At 45.0% G+C, this 16,886-nt stretch overlaps 1 protein-coding gene across 2 annotated transcripts in view; it reads right to left on the reverse strand.

Annotated features, from left to right (window-relative positions):
* Window positions 1-315: 315 nt before the first annotated feature.
* The window catches only part of ECH2 (enoyl-CoA hydratase 2), a 118,743-nt gene continuing 102,172 nt past the window's right edge, over window positions 316-16,886 (reverse strand). For both annotated transcript variants that reach the window (XM_087692369.1, XM_087692368.1), the window contains 4 exons: window positions 1,469-1,634; window positions 1,308-1,378; window positions 983-1,162; window positions 316-685 (listed from right to left, as the gene is read on the reverse strand). In XM_087692369.1, coding sequence (XP_087548495.1) covers window positions 601-685; window positions 983-1,162; window positions 1,308-1,378; window positions 1,469-1,634 — 502 coding nt within the window. In that variant the 3' untranslated portion in view covers window positions 316-600. The remainder of the gene's footprint in view (window positions 686-982; window positions 1,163-1,307; window positions 1,379-1,468; window positions 1,635-16,886) is intronic.

Below are 16,886 nucleotides of genomic sequence, written 5' to 3' on the forward strand. Positions count from 1 at the left end.
AGCCATTGCTTAGATTCCTCTTTCAATCAAGATGTGCCTTAGCCCCTCCATTCTGAAGCCTCTTAACCGCTTTCGGAAGTCTCCAGTTAGCATGGAAGCTAGGAAAGCAGAGGGTGCCAACTTACTTGCACAATTCATATAGCTATCTCATAAAATTTTCCCAGCACGTAGTCATTTCTTTTGGTTTAGCAATTTGTGAGGCCACAATTGGGAACACCAAACCTCATGAGAGTTTTGAAGAAGTCTAGTGTATCTTATAAAGATTCTGTACAGAGAATGCAGCTATCTGTTGTCAAATATGTCTGTAAAAAGCAATAACAAATGAACCCCAACACTCCAGAATTCACAAATGGATTGGAAATGTGTACTCCTTTTGCAGTTATTCTCTATAAAAGAGCATACAGTGATAGCAATCCATGACAAACTGCAGTTATTTACAAGAGCAGAGTAATCAAATGTCTCAGCAGCTAATGCACTCAGTTTAAAATGGCCACTTATCTGCTCTGAAGAAGTACATACTAGTATAGTAGCATAGCATAAGATGGAGCAGCAGCACTGGTCACTACTGGTTACCTCTGAGAGAGGAAGTAATACTGAATATTATAGTGATGCAGATGGACGTAGCAAGACGAAGCCTGAGAGCACTGGTCGTGATCTTTCCATTACATTGCACAGAAAAATAATTCTGAAAAAGGAAAAAAAAGTTGCATTACTTGCTGCTGTAGTTCCATCTTTAATGCTAAATGTACCTTCATTATACATGGTAAATGTTATGTACAATAGGAAGTGTTCATTTTTTCAAGGTGTGCACAAGAGATGTCCTCACATGGATGTGCATATTGTGTCACTACCTTGACAATACCAATGACTATCTATGACTACTTTTGCAATGTGTGCACAAGAGGATTTCCTTGCATGGATGTGCTTGTTTATCTACAACTACCTTCACAAAAACATCATAAATTGCACATAACATGCCCACCTTGTAGAGGAGTCATCTTTCCACATCTTTGTGACAAGAGTTTCACCAGGATAAACATGAAGTAAAAAGCGTCCCTGAATAGCTTGAACTGATGAGGGGTCTCCTCCACAAAAGTGCCGTACAACAGCACGAACAGCAAAACCAAGAGTACAAAGTCCATGCAATATAGGGCGTGGAAACCTGTGGAAGTGAGAAACCAGTTAAATGCTAGTAGATGCATTATGTACATAGGAAGTAACTGTAATATAAGACAGGCATGCATGCACTTGTGTGCATGTGTGTAGCACACATACACAGAGAGAGAGAGAGAGAGAGAGAGAGAGACCCGGCTATTTCAGCAACTTCAGGATCTGAATGCAAAGGATTGTAATCCCCCGACAGTCGATACAGCAAAGCCTAAGCCGAGTGTCACCTTTCAGTACAGCCTAATAGCAAGACCTCAAGATTGCTCAAAAACAAAATGCTGCACAATCAACAAAGGCCTACTTGATTTGGTTGAATTTGATCTTCATGAATTATCAGTGCTGCAGACTTTGGAGGTTGAATAGGCAATTTAATAACTGCAGATAATGAAGGAGATCGACTATCATAGGAGTATGGTTTTGATGCTGACTTGGAGAATCCTCCCGCTCCTCGTAAAAAGATGGTCATTCTGCAGCTTCACTTGGTTACTGCTTGGAACACAAAAACTACAAGGGTGTTTTCAGGCACCGTGGCCCTAAGTTAAATCAAACAAACTTAAGATTCAACTTATCTGTTTTGAGTATGCCCTGAAAGTGATTACAGAGAGACTTCAAAAAATGAGGACAGAGGTCTACATCAGGCCCAATATAGCTGCTACACAAAGCCCTCAACACCAAAACACAGGCATCTTTTTGTGTTTTTGGCAGGTTTTTAAAGAACATCCAAGGCTGACCAGAATCATTGGCAAGAAAGGGTGGACTGACAGTATGACAGAGACCATGTGGACCAACAAAGTGACAACTAGGATCATGAAGACCAGTGTTACAATTACCAAGATTGAGAGAATCAATTTGGAGACTAAGATGATCGTGGAACCCAGGAGATCAGGTATCAGATCGAGGTTCAAATCATGACTGGGCTCCTTCACACCAACCATCCCTTCAAGTTTCCATCCTCAATGGCACCAAGGGCCCTTGCATTGGTGTTATGGCACCATCTATACGCATGCCTGTTTAACCTTCACTTCCTGAGAAGCAGAAGTTCAATCCCATTGCAACCTCACATCCCATAGTGGACCCCCACATAGGATCCATAGCTGATGAGGCTACTCTTTGGGACCACCTCAACTCTCAATCTCTATGATTGTCCATGACTCTATAGTTGTCCATGTTCACAGGATCTGCTCTGCAGCAAAAGTCTAGACCTGGCTTGCATCTCTTTAACAGGTTCAAACTTTTGCACATCGTATGACCCTCGAAATATGATTACGAGCTTTCTATGGTTAACTCTCTTACCGTGAAGGATAAACATCAACAAGATGGAGGAGATTTGGGATGAGCTTGTGTCACAGGGTCGCTCTGAGTCTAACAGCTCCGTCTCCTCTCTCACTGGAAGTCAAAGGCCACATAACCCGCTCACATGTGACTTGAGGAAGTGAGACATTGCCTCTACAAAGAGTAAGAACAGATACGGGGCCAGGGAGCAGCCCTGCCAAACCGATCTCTCCAATCGAAACTCCTCCCCTCACCTGCCACCTATGAGAACCCTGCTGGTAGCCGATTTGTAAAGTGCGGAGACCCAGCAGATTCATGCCTCCGGGAAGCCCAACCTCACCATGGTGCCCTCTAAGAAGTCCCAATCCACCCTGTCATAGGCTTTCTTGAAATCCAGGAGTAGTACAGTTGATCCCTGACCACTATGCTGGGCCCACTCTGTTGCCTCAAAGAAGGTGAAGACATTGTCTAGGATGCTCCTATCTTGGACAAAGCCTATCTGTGTGTCACGAATAATGTTTGGAAGCACGCGGCAGAGTCGCCTACCAATCATCTTTGCTAGTGCCTTATAGGCCACTGACAGCCTATCTTGGACAAAGCCTGTCTGTGTGTCACGAATAATGTCTGGAAGCATGGGGTAGAGTTGCCTACCAATCATCTTTGCTAGTGCCTTAGAGGCCATTGACAACAAGGTGATCAGTCTCCACTGGGATAGCTCCAACCAATCTCCCCCTTTAGGGAGGAGATTGATAAGACCTGCTGAAAAACTCCCTGGCATCCGTCCTAAAGTGAAAATCTCCTGGAAGGCCAGCAATAATGGGTCCTTCACCACCTCCCAGTCGGTACTGAAGAAGGCCTTAGAGAGGCCATCCTCTCCCGAGCATTTCTGCCGAAAAACTCCAAACCTGCCGAAAAACTCCCTGGCATCCGTCCTAAAGTGAAAATCTCCTAGAAGGCTAGCAATAATGGGTCCTTCACCACCTCCCAGTAGGTACTGAAGAAGGCCTTAGAGAGGCCATCCTCTCCCGAGCATTTCTGCCCGTCTTGTGTATGGAAAGCCTCCAATAGTTCCTTCTCTATGAAGGGGACTAGAAGAGAGCATCCCATCTCTGTGACGAGGGATGAGATGTATACCAAACCTGATATCTACATCACTGTCCTCTAGTTGAGGCTGTCTCCTGCTGCAAAAGGCGTCAGTAGTAGTTGGTGGCAATCTCCATCACCTCATCTGGGCTAGAACGAGTTCTGCCATATTGATCTTGAAAGCTACTTATTTGCTCTCCTGGTGCGGGGCTGGTGCAACTGGAAAAACTCCCTGCACATCATATCCCCCTTCCGTGCCCAGAAGGTTGTTGAGGTGCGGAATGAGAGCTTGGAGCGCCTGTCCTCTACACCAACAATGGCTACTCGTGTGTGCACCTCTTGTGAGTGGAGGATGGGATCCCCTGGTGCCTCCTATAGTAATCTTTGCGTGGCTACTAGGTCCTGCCAGAGTGCTCTCTCCTTCTTCTAGCTCTGCTACCTGGCTTGTAGGGCTGCCTTCTAGCAGATACTGCTCAACTTGGCTAGGATCTTTGCAACCTCCTTTGCAATCCGACCACTCCTGCCCCACTTCCTAGACCAAATCTGCTCAATCTCTCTCTTCATCTTCCTCCCTCCTATAGATCGAGTCAATGATCCGACAGGATCGTGTGTCTAGGGCAGATGTTGGGGGATCAATCATCAAGTGTCAAGAGAATCGGGCAATGATCGGACAATGTGATGCCCACCAACTGCCCTACCTGACCTCCGCGAGAGCGTCCCCACTCTCCCACATAGAACATGTCTAACCACTCCAACAAGACTCCACCTAGCCGCCTGTATCCCCAAGAGAAGTCCACCGACCTCTCTCTCCTGTGGATAGCTCGGTCTCTCCAAGCATCACGCGCTCCTACTGCTAGTAGGAAGGCCTCCCATGCCTCTTGCTCCTCCTCAACCATGCCTCGGTAGTTTCTGCCTCTGCCCTGCTGGTCCTTTAAGACCTCCAGGTTGTTGAAGTCTCCTCCAACAATCTAGGAGTCCACCTCTGGGAGTCCTACAGCAATCTCCACCCAGAACCTGCAGTGTGCCCTAACCTTAATAGGGGTATAGACATTGAGGACTCCAAGGCCCGAGTCCCCAAAATCCAATCTAATCCATAGAACCCTCCCTGCCACGATCGTCCCGTGGTCTCGTACACAGGCGGTGAGGCTTGGGCCAATAGAGGAGCATACGCCTCCACTCGTGCCGTGGGCATTGATGGCATGCTCCCAGTAATTGTGTGAACTACTAGGATAGGCTACAGCTCCTGTTGAACAATCAGCTTCCTGGAACCACATGCTCCACTATAGTGGAGGCTATTCACATTCTAGGATGCAAGATGTAAACTTATAGGGAAACCTATTTGGTGTGGAAGCTGCTCACGAAGAAGAGGAGCTATGAAGCATGTGGATATGCTTCGCTGTCGGCCTAGACGATGAGCTTCATTTCCCCATGGTAGCCCTCGAGAGAACCATGGGGGTGATGGATGCGCCTGGTGGTACCACCAGGGCATCTATCAACCAGGCTAAGAGGCGAGACTCCGTACAGTGGTAGACACAAGTCGCCTGCGCTACAGGCCACTCGATCATATACATCGGAGCTCTCCACTACTGTGGAGGCACTCGAAAGATAATGCTCAGATGTGGGACCTTGCCCCAGCCCACTAGTTAATGTCCATCATGCAACCTAGCCACTGTTGGGAGAATAGTATCAATCCATCTTCTCCCATCCACTGAGACATGTGGTCTCCTACCTGGCTCTTCACCTCCTCCTCTATCTAAGTCATTGTCCAGTCTCCTATGTGTGAGGTCTGAAGGAAGAAGGCGTAGTTTGGTCCATCCGGTAGTACTAGTAGATGGACCTTGCCGCTCCTTGACTTGCATACCACGAAGATTCCCACCTCCAAGGAAAGTGGGAACTCTCCGTGCTTCACAACTCTCATATAAGATCACGGCCCACTGTGAAAAAACTCCTGTGGTAGTAGTTGCACTTGTCTCGCAAAAGTGTGACAGCCCGCATGGACGAATGAGCTGGTGGCTCTATGGGAAGGGGGAGGAAGACTAGACTACTGGTGAGTGGAGGATGTGAGTGTATGGGGCTCCTCACCTCCTGTGGGGAAGGCGGGGATGTGGGGGGGGGGGAAAGAGGAGGGATCACCTGTGCTACATGGGGATCAAGGGGGCTGGTTGGCGGGGGTGGTGTTGGGGAGAGGGAGGATCGAAGGATGGTGGGGTGGTTGGAGGCACACGACGGGTGTTTTGTGGGTGGGGGGGTGTGTGGGGGGGGGAAGGGGTATATGGGTCCTTGGGTGAGGTGGCCTGTGACACCTTAATGGGGGGTGGATGCGTATGCCTGTGGTCTTGCCAGGTGGGACGAGGAGGGGAGGGCCGCGTGGTGCTCTGCTGAGAAGGGGGGGGAGGGACGCTCGCCCTCTTGTCCCCCCCTGCTGTCGTGGTTGTGTCTAAGGGGCTAGTTGTAGCACCCTCTGCCATCTCCCTCTCTGTCATCTCTCGACCCGTGTAAAGCCATCTGCGTCCACTTATGGGCTTGTCGGCAAAGCCGCCTTAGCTCCGAAGCGCATGTACTCTACTGCCAGATGCCCAAAGTCATGGCAACGCAGGCATTGTCCTGGCTGCCCAATCACAATAACCTACTGCTTGAAGAAATGTCCGCTTGCCTCAATCTCTAGAAACTGTAGTATATTCTTTGTCTCTTTCATTGCCACCCGTACCTTTGGGACTCCTGCGGCTATCACTATATCCGCAAAAGAGACGGGAAGGACAGTGCTAAAGAATCGTCCAAGGTCTTCCACGAGCTGGCAGTACTCAATCACTAGTCCGAGGAAGAGTAAGGTGACCGGGTGTCTAAGGAAACTATTGCGGAGCACGAATGCCTCCACTATGAAGCCATTGTACCAAGGGACCATGTAAATGACCCCCTTCGTGGAAGCATAGGAAAAACTGGTCACTAGCTCACGGGCTACGTTTGCCGAGTGACTCGTACCATGAAGATCCCTTACCCCATGAGAATCGACTCCACGATCTGCGCCGTGCCACTAAGCCCTGGATGGGGAGTGTTCTACGACATCACCAAAGAACATTGTTTCTTTTAGTTCCAGCTCTGTGGCATAGACTACTGAGAGCTGTTCCTCAGATAGGACGACGCGCAAGGTATTTAACTAGGGGACACTCGCAGAATGCATTGACGTCTGACAAGAGGTTTCCATTGCACGTCCCTACCGAGAACCTACCAAACACATTGTTGTACTGACAGGGGGGGAGTGTTGTTGCAAGTGGAGGGAGCAATGTACAAGGGGAGGATGATAGCGAGGACAAGGCAGACTATCTTCTAGCAGTGGTAGAGGCGCCGGGCGCCACGGGCGATTGCACTAGCTTGGAGCCACACGGGTGGGGAGCCTAGAGCTGCAAGGTGCAAGGCACCGGGGGCTTGGGGGGGGGCCAAACTGAAGTCGCAGAGGGTGGTGGGCTTGAATTGTCCGCTTGGGGGTAGCGCGGGGGGGATATAGCATGGAAGAACTGTAGGTAGACGCTTCGGGAGCCACAAGGGGGGCGAATGGGTTGTTGGTGAGAGGAGGCTCAGGAGGCGGCGTGAGTGGAGGTATAAGAGCAACATTCTAATGAGAAAAAGAGGGGGTTAGAGGGGCAAGTGAGAGGAACCAAAGGGGGCGCAATGGTCAGTTAGCGGTGGCGCTGATTGATGGGATTCGATGGTGGGGGCAAGGGCAGCGGCGCATTAGTAGGAAGCTAGAGTTCAATGTCAGTGAATATAATAAATGTGAGACATAGTCTAGCCACCTACCATCTATTGTCCAACCATCACCGATTGCAACTCATCAATCCTAGGTGTATGTTTCCAACCATTGCCGTGTTCTTTGGAGGTCTCCATTTGCTGTGTCATAATAGCACCTAATCAATCTGCATTTTCAGCATCTAGTGCCAAGCAACAAGCTACTCCCATCTCTCCTACTAGATGGCTACTGCAATATCCACGTTTCTATTGTGTAGCACACTGCCTATATCAACAAACATCTCTCCTCTTATCACTTGATGGTACTCTACCTTGGATGATCAAGTTTTAGCCTTCTCTAGTAGTACATTGCTGTGTTTAGTAGATTTTAGAGTCCAACATCTCCGACTAGTGATTACAGCACTTGAGATCTGTCTCCGGTAGATGTCACACTCCAATAATCTGCCCTTCAGCCATAGTGACACGGAATGGCCCCCCGAGATGCCTAAACGCTGGTTCGGACCGAAATCCGTTTCAAATCGCATCCATGTTGAATGGGACGTTCCCTATTGAGCATTTTGTACACTCATACATTCATTTATAGTATTCATGCATTTGCTTCAAAGTTCTCCTACTCTCTTTGTTTGTGTTTGTGTTTTTGCATTTCGAGTTTTGAGATTTGTGTTTTAAGTTTAGGGTTTGAGTTTTGTACATCATTGTCTATGTCTGTGTGTTTTTGTCTTAGTCGTACACTCTGTGTTTCCTTAGTGGAAACCCTAGTAGTTTCTTCACAAAAACAACATTGACCATTGCTACTTGACCATGTAATACCAGACACTTACTAAAAATTTTCCAACCAATATCACTATAACATAAGACTCGCAAAGAATCCAAAATTTCTACAAAAAACCCATAGAATGCATCTCTCATTAGCATGTCAACCGTTCTTGTCAAACAACCATAGTAAAGCTGAAATTGAGAATTAAGCATGGTCAAACTTTCAATGGCATTAATAAACACATTGGTGTCCAAAAAAATTTTGAATACCACTGACAACTAATTATCATCCACTAAAATCTTTGATAATCATACAATGATGCGTATTGATGCTTACTGATGCAAATGTATAGTTTTACAGCTTTAGTGGAAACCATATCAATCTGTATATCAAACTGCAATGATTGAATAGTGACCTCATGGCAAACATACTCTCAACGTAATGCCTTGGTTGCATGCTGAATACATCCAAGATCCACAATACACAAGAGCTATCTTTCATTGCAAAAGTCAAAGTGTTGACTACCCCTCAAGCATTAGGCAATGCTCTGAACCCTTGCTTTGCTAAAACTGACTGAATCTAATCCAAACTCGGTCTAATTCAAAATCGTCGAGGTAAAGCTATAACAACTAAGGATGGTCTGCCAAGTCATCCTTTTCTATCCACTTAGCATCTATCAGTGAATAATTTTGAAACTTCACCAAGTAACTTTGGAATCTTTATCTCCAATCTTCCTCTCTTTATGTGCCAACTCTGCTTGGGTACCAATATCTCATCCAACTTCCCAATCTCTAGTTGAATTTCAGCAGATACATCCTCAAGTACATCACCATGAAAAGACCTCAACAAGTGAAGGAATCGATTAGGCACGCAGATCGAGGCAGACAATCATTACGAGCAGTGAGAGAGATGGGGAGAGTGCGAGAGAGCAGAGTATAGAGTGAAGACGTTTTTCGGTACAATGACGAGTGTATCACTTTAGGTTTTAGATAGATATATATATATGAAAGTACAATGTGCTAAGGCCGTGTTTACACCCGTGCACATATAAAAGGCACAATGGTCCTTTATTCCCAACAACCTTCCACCTAAAGGCAATGTGCCTTAAGAGGAGAAAAGAATCAGCTAAGTCTAAGTGTGTACAAAGCTGAAATAAATATGTCTATCCAACTCCCATTATCTATCAGCAATGAGCAAACCGCTCTGCTAGAAGACCCTTCGTGAGAAGGTCTGCAGGATTATCATCTGTATGCACTTTGACAAGCTCAATGCTCTTACTGTCAAGTACATCTCTAATGAAGTGATACTTCACCTGTATGTGCTTTGTCTTTGCATGAAAGACAGGATTCCGTGCTAGCATGATATCACTCTGACTATCACAATGGAGAACAGGTAACTCTATGATGCCAAGCTCTCCCACCAGACGTGAAAGCCATAAAGCCTCCTTGCATGCCTCAGTGGCAGCTACATACTCTGCCTCTGTAGTAGACAATGCAACACACTTTTGTAGCCTGGAGATCCAAGAGACCGCTCCTCTTGTGAAAGTAAATACATACCCAGAAGTGGACTTCCTGCAGTCCAGATGACCAGCATAGTCTGCATCCGTAAAGCCAACAACAAATGCTTTCTACTTTCCAAAGCAGATGCACAACTCCTTTGTGCCTTTGAGGTATCTCATAATACCTTTCACTGCATCCCAATGCTTCTTGCCAGGGGTTGCCATGTATCTGCTAACCACTCCCACTGCAAAAGCAATGTCAGGACGTGTAGTAACCATGGTTTATCTTCATTCTATCGCCGATTTATTAAGCATTATACAACAATTGCAGCTCCTTTGACTGATAGGTTGAAGAAGGAGGCTTTCAATCATCTGTCTTCTTGCCTTTTTCTTTCTCTTTCTTCCATTTGTAGCAATCACGTTTAAAGTGATCCTTCTTGCCACAATGATGGCATTCAACATCTTTGCCACGTGATTTACTACGTTCCTTGCCATCATATTTGCCCTTTTGTTGTGATCTTCCCCTAGTATGCAAAGTACCGGAAGACTTGTTGGATGCATTGTTATGCCAATTCATCTCTTCCATAAATAGAGTACTCTCTACATCAGTATACAAAAGGATCACATTAGAATTGCTCATGGCAGTCTTGAATGTATCCCAACTCTCTAGTAGAGTGCAAAGCAAGAAAGTAGCCTTAAATTCCTCATCAATCATGAACTTCAAGGCAACCAGCTGGCTGAAAATAGAGTTACACTCACTCAAGTGAGTAGACATTGCTGTACCTTCTTTCATACGCAAATCCATAAGCTTTTTCAGCCAATACACTTGCAGCGCTCTTCTGTGCATACAGTTCTTCCAGTCTAGTCCATATAGCATATGCAGAATCCAAACCTTCAATGTTGAAGAGCAAGGCATCAGAAATCGATAGCGCTATGGTTGAGCGTGCAAGCTCATTCAACTCATCCCAATAGTCATGATCCATGTCCACATGCTTTGCCCCTTTAGTTTTGATCGGCTTTTGCTTGCTTCTTTTGTAATAGGATATTGTAGCACTGTTTTTGCCACACTGCAAAATTATGTGCGCCTTCAAGCTTCTTTATATGCATCAAATTACTGCTGTCATTGCTGCCAGCCATGGTTTTCAGCTCAAAAGTGACCAAAAAACAGTAAATGCAGGCCCAAATTGTCACCCAAGTGACCAAGGTACAAACAAGTACTAATCAGCAATAAATGACCACGCAGAAGGACAGATTTCAGATCTGTAATTCAGTTTTCAGAAGCACCAAACCAAGTGCTACAGCACTATCCAACTGATTACATCTGTTCCAAAAGGCATGCGCATCACTTTACATGAGAAATTTCAAAATTTCAGCTGCAATTTCTGTTGTACGTGTAACCACGGGCATAAAATTTGACACGAATGGTCAAAAGCCCCAAAATTTTGTGCTTAACAGCGTCAAACACACATCTGCATTTCCTCTGTCATGCATAGGGCTGTCCAATTTTGCCAAAATGAAGCAATTTCAGCAAAACCCCCAAATTTCACCGAGTATTGATGTCCAAATTGCACGGAATTCAACCGGCATATACATAAGATGATCAAATGCTGCACAAATTTTGCCCAAACTGCAAAAGCCCCAAATTGCACACAGTCCAATGTGCCTCAATGTCGAGAAATTGGGTCAATTTCAGCCCAATTTGTGCATGTACATGAAAAGCCCCAAATGTCGGGGACAAAATGTCACAAATTCCTGCAATTTCTGAGACAAATATAGCTATTGCATCTTGCGTGCAAAAAATCTGGACAAATCCCCAAATTTTCCAAGTCCTGCATGCACTAATTTCAGTGAAATTGAAAGAAATTCACTAAAAAAGTGAAAAACCCCAAAATTTCCGGGCAAATGTGCACCAACTTTGCAATTTCTGAGTCAGATTGTCCACTTCTGTGTTGAGATCCCCAAATTCGAGAAAAGCCTCAAATTTCTGAGTCAATTTTGCACAGATCTGACGTGAAGCCCCGTCAGTGGGTGAAGCAATTTTTGGAGAAAAAAAAAGATGAATTTTGGGAAAGAAAAAAAATTGGATGGATCAACGAACCCGTCAACCGTGCAATGCGACGGCTGCTGGACACGGCGCCTGTTTGCCATCCCGTGATCTCCATCCCATGACGCCTCGTCGTTGGCGTGGCCTCTCGCCCACGTGCCACCTCGCCTGGTCGTTGTTCCCTGTCACCTGTCGCGCAGCTCAATTGGCCACGCAGCAACAGCCTCCTCGTTTGTCAGCTCTATAGCCCATCGCACGCTTGGTCCATGCCTGTTGAAGAGTCACTACCTGCGGCTTACACCTGTGACACTCCTGCTCGCCTTTGAGCTCTCATCACCACACTGGTCTTCTGCTTCAGCCTGACAACCGTCTGCAGCACCTTACGCTCTGATACCAGTTTGAAGGAATCGATTAGGCACAGAGATCGAGACAGACAGTCATTACGCGCAGTGAGAGAGACACGGCGAGTGCGAGAGAGCAAAGTATAGAGTGAACACGTTTTTCGGTACAATGACGAGTGTACCACTTTAGGTTTTAGAGAGATATATATATGAAAGTACAATGTGCTAAGGGTGTGTTCACACTTGTGCACATATAAAAGGCACGATGGCCCTTTATTCCCAACAACAAGCTCACATGAAAGGCATTGTGTATCCGCTACTATGGAGACCCATAATATCTCATTCTCAGCTTTGGACTACATTTTGCCTTTTCCAACCTTGGCTTTTTAAAATGCAGCAACACATAATTGACCTTGACAACTACAAAGCACATCTATGATGATCAACTGTTTTATTTTGCTCCTCTTAAGACCTTTGAAGAGTATACTTAACCTTTACATAGGTTGCCTCCATGTTTACCATATAATGATCAACCTCAAAGATTTTGTCTTTGTGTGAAAATAGAGGGAAATTTCTTGCCATCCTCCACATCTTCAAATGGAGCATTACCAATGGAACTATGGATTGTATTATTGTATGCAAACTCTACCAAAGGCAAATATTGCTCCCACTATGACTAATGCTAAAAAACATAGCATCTCAAGAGATCAAGCATTGTAGAATTTGTCTGTTCTAACTAACCATCTACTTAAATCATAGTTACCACGAATAAGGAATGGGCACGGACGGAATGGCATTATATATATATATATATATATATATATATATATATATATATATATATATATATATATATATATATATATATATATATATATATATATATAGAGAGAGAGAGAGAGAGAGAGAGAAAATCAACATTTAAGTCTTAAAATCTAGAGAGATATCTCATATCAACCATAATTCGTAAAATTAGAGACATAGTAATCAAGTTTCAACAATAATAAAGATTCAAGACATTGTAATCAGCAATGGATTGTCGCATTCATGATTCAACATTGTAATCAACAATGTTGTAAAAGTCCAACAAGTGTGCATTGCAAAGACACACATAGTTGTCAAGTACGAAAAGTACGATATAGTACGGTATGATAAAATACAGTACTAAATGGTGCCTTGCGATTTTATAAGGTATGGTACGATATTAGTGCGAAAAAAATTTAAGATGATTTTTTAAATAACAAAAACCATAAATCATTAAATGATAGATCATAGAATACATGTTTAAAGTGAAAATAGCCATTTCATTACAGAATAAGATGAATACATGAGGGTGATTATCGCAATTACATGGGCTGATTACCTGGGCTGTGCAAAACATGCGATACAACTACAGTCTAGTATATTTGATACAAAAAAAAAAAGACCTATGAATCTACGATGAGTCATCTCTATCATCATCATCAGAACCATCTGAGTGCTCATCAAGAGAGTCTGAAGATGACTCCTTGGCATCCAATGATGAGACGTACTCATACTCATCCTCACTGATGAGGTTACCATCATCATCAAGTGATGGCTTCCTAGGTGGCAGCTGTGTAGGCAAGAGGGGGATGTCATCATGAGGCACATGATGTGAGCTACTAGAGCCCCGCCTTACATATGTCTGCAAGCCACTCGAACCACCTCTCCTCGATGATGGAGGGCGTTGAATGACCATGCCCTTGCTACCACCTACTCGAACTCCTCTCCCACGAGCACGCTGAGACTGCGAGTGTCACGAGTATCTGCTGCTATAAGCTCTCTATAGAGCTCTACAAAAATCATCTCCTCCTCGTCTACCTCCTTATGTATACTCGGAAGAGTGTCGCCCATCAACTTAAATGTATCAACATTCACCTATACAATGCAGTAATGCACATAAGATTGATCATTGTAAAAGCTAAAGTCTAAATTGTAAAGTATAACTTCAAAGCTCAAAGTTTAAAAGTTAAAACAACAAATTTTAAATGTTATGGTTAAGTGTTTAAACTTTACCTGCTTCGGACTACCCATGCTCATCATAGTCCTCATCATGTGTTAAGTTGGTGCGGCAATAGACTAGCCGCTCTAACTATCGCGTACTAAGCTGATTGCAAATGTTTGTATGAATGAGAGAATAGGAACTCCAGTTTCTCTCACATGCACCTGAAGAGCAATCTTGGGAAAGGACTCTCATGGTGGGCTGAAAAGGTCTCCAGTGCGTATCCAAAGTTTTCCCACCAAAATAAAGGCTTTACAAGTGACTCTCTTCTCCAACAAGTGGGAGAAGCAAAAGCCACATGCCCTGTTTGATCTGCATAACATCCTAGCTCCTCCAGCACTGCATTGTGTAGGCCGGATGTACCAATGCGGTAAAACCATAAATGGGCTTATGCATCCACACCCATCTCCTCTCTGCTATCTCTAAAACATGTGCACGTTGTGTCTCTATGATCATTGTACAAGCACGTGCCTCCACCAGTGCCGCTTTAAAGAAGTAAACGAGAAGACCCATGATGGACCCCTCGCAATCACTCATACGTAACACTCTATAAAAGGGAGTCGACAATGACAACGGCACGGACTTTTTGCCAAAACTGCTCATTAAGACACAAGCACTGCATGGCTTTGGCCTCCTCTATCTCATACTCATCCCACTCATTCCATAGAGTGGACACCACTGGCGGACCACACCTCATAAAGGCGCTCCAGCAATAACCACATGTAAGCAAAGCGAGTTGAAGAAGGCTTCTTCAACTCCAGTGTGCTATGCTCATGACACATCGCAAGCACCTTTACCTTTACCATGAAGAATGTGACAATGGATGTAGCTTTGCAGACCACCCTTTTCACCCACTTAAGCTTCCCAATGTCCTCCATGAGCAAGTCCAAACAATGACTTGCACGTGGAGTCCACACAATCTTAGGGAACTTGGCTAAAAGCAAACGCCCCATGCATCGACAATTCGATGTATTGTCGGTAACAACTTGCACCACATTTGAGGAGCCCACATTCAACCACAATTTACAAATTACAAGTATACTTATTAACAATACTTGGAAATTGGAGGTTAGAGAGAGAAAGAGTCTAGAGAGAGTTGAAACTCGAGCCTTTCAAGTTTCACGTTTCAACTTTCAACTTTCAAGATTCAAGAATAAAGAGAGATGCGGCCCGGGGGTTGGGGACCTTACAGCTCGGGAGAAAAGAGAGAATCAAGATAGATCATAGATACTAGAGGCAAATTAATTATTAGAATAGGGAAATAGATAGTTATGCATAAATCAAATTTCAATTATGAATCATTCAATCATGATATTATCATAATGAAATAAAGTGAAATAAATTTAAAAGGTAAATTGCAATGTATACGTAAATGATAGCTTGTCGAATGTGGCGACAGATAAATGCGCCTATCATTTTCCTCCCCCTCTTACTGGTATCTACAGCCCATAAAAAGTAAGTGCTGAGTGGACATGAGACGAGTATGTTGATGATGCCCCGTTTCTTACGATCACTCCATCCGTCGGTGAGAATGGAGCAATTATATTTTATCCATGTGGCCTGAATAGGATCAAGGGCTCTATCAATCCTCTCCTTCTCTTCATCAATCTTTTTCATCCTCATGTCATTGTATGTAACACCAGTGCATCCTTCACATGGATCCACATTGGCAATGGCTTTTACCATCTTCCTCCATTGCTCTTGCTTCAGGACATTGAATGCAAAACTGCACTCAATCACCGTGTGTGCAATTTCAATGTCCGCAAGTCCTTGCCTTTCTCTAACCACACATATGACCGGGAGCTTGAGAGAGAGAGAGGATTGTCTCTCCGGTAGTGCATGAGCCACTACTCTTTGTCTTTTATCGGAGCCAAATGCGGATGTGGAGCCCCCACCACAATGGTAGAGGCCTCTCCCGCATCGGTTGAAGATACGTCCACATTTGATACTTCCTCGTTAGTAGGCATAGGAGTTGATGCCGATAAGCCACTTTCTCCTCTTGTGGATCCCCCTCTCATCTTGGCGAGAATCTCCTCCACGATGTTTTGAGGGATCTCCTTGCATGGAGCAACTTGCCCCCCCGTCTTGGAAAGATGTTGGAGAAGCCGAGTTGCACCACTTGTATAGCACTTTCTGCAATACTTGTCCAATGGTGGGACTTCTTTGTGTCCCTCTCCACATGGATCGCATGCAAATTGAAGGCCCCGTGCTTCTCACCATTCATGGTGCCGATGACAGATAAAGAGGCGAGAGAGAGAGAGAGAGAGAGAGAGAGATGCTCAAGTCTCGACTCTTGAAACTTGAGTCTTGAAAGTTGAAAGGAAGGGAAACTCGAGAGGCCCGAGGGTTGGGATAAAGTTGAAAAAGCAAGAGTGAGAGAGGGGATGGGAGATCAAAATGGCAAATGCCTTGATAGGGTGCGGGATAAAGGGGATGGGTGATGAGATTTGAGAATGGTAAATGCTTCCATGAGTGCGGGAAAGAGGGGATGGGAGGCGAGATTCAAGAATGACAAATCACAAGTCCATTCAAGAATATCCAATAGAGGAAGATGAGAATCAAAGAATGGTAAGTGCTTGCTAAATTGATGTGGAAGCATGGAGGAGAGGAGCACCTTTTGTAGATAAGAGAAGAGTCAAAGTTCAGACAATCAAAGAGAGAAGGGTGAACGGTCAAAGAAAGGGTTGCAAGCTAGAAGGAATCCAAAGAGGGCGAGGGGGGGTTGGGATTGCATGGCTGGAAAAGGGGGTGGAATGAGGTATCCAAGGCTTCCCACCCCCCCAAAAAGTGCAACTGTGCAAGAAACGCAAGATGCGGGGGCGCAAGAAACGCGGGACATGGGATCGAGGACGCGCAAGCCAGATGGCCCAAATAGGCCCGTTTTTACGTATAAAGTCGTACCATACGGATCGTACCGTACGGACGGTGCCGTACGTTGTACGAAGGCAACTATGAAG

Source organism: Lygodium microphyllum, chromosome 14 (genome assembly GCF_053477565.2).
Source record: "Lygodium microphyllum isolate KBCC chromosome 14, Lygodium_microphyllum_v1.1.10, whole genome shotgun sequence".
In the NCBI taxonomy this organism is placed as follows: domain Eukaryota; kingdom Viridiplantae; phylum Streptophyta; class Polypodiopsida; order Schizaeales; family Lygodiaceae; genus Lygodium; species Lygodium microphyllum.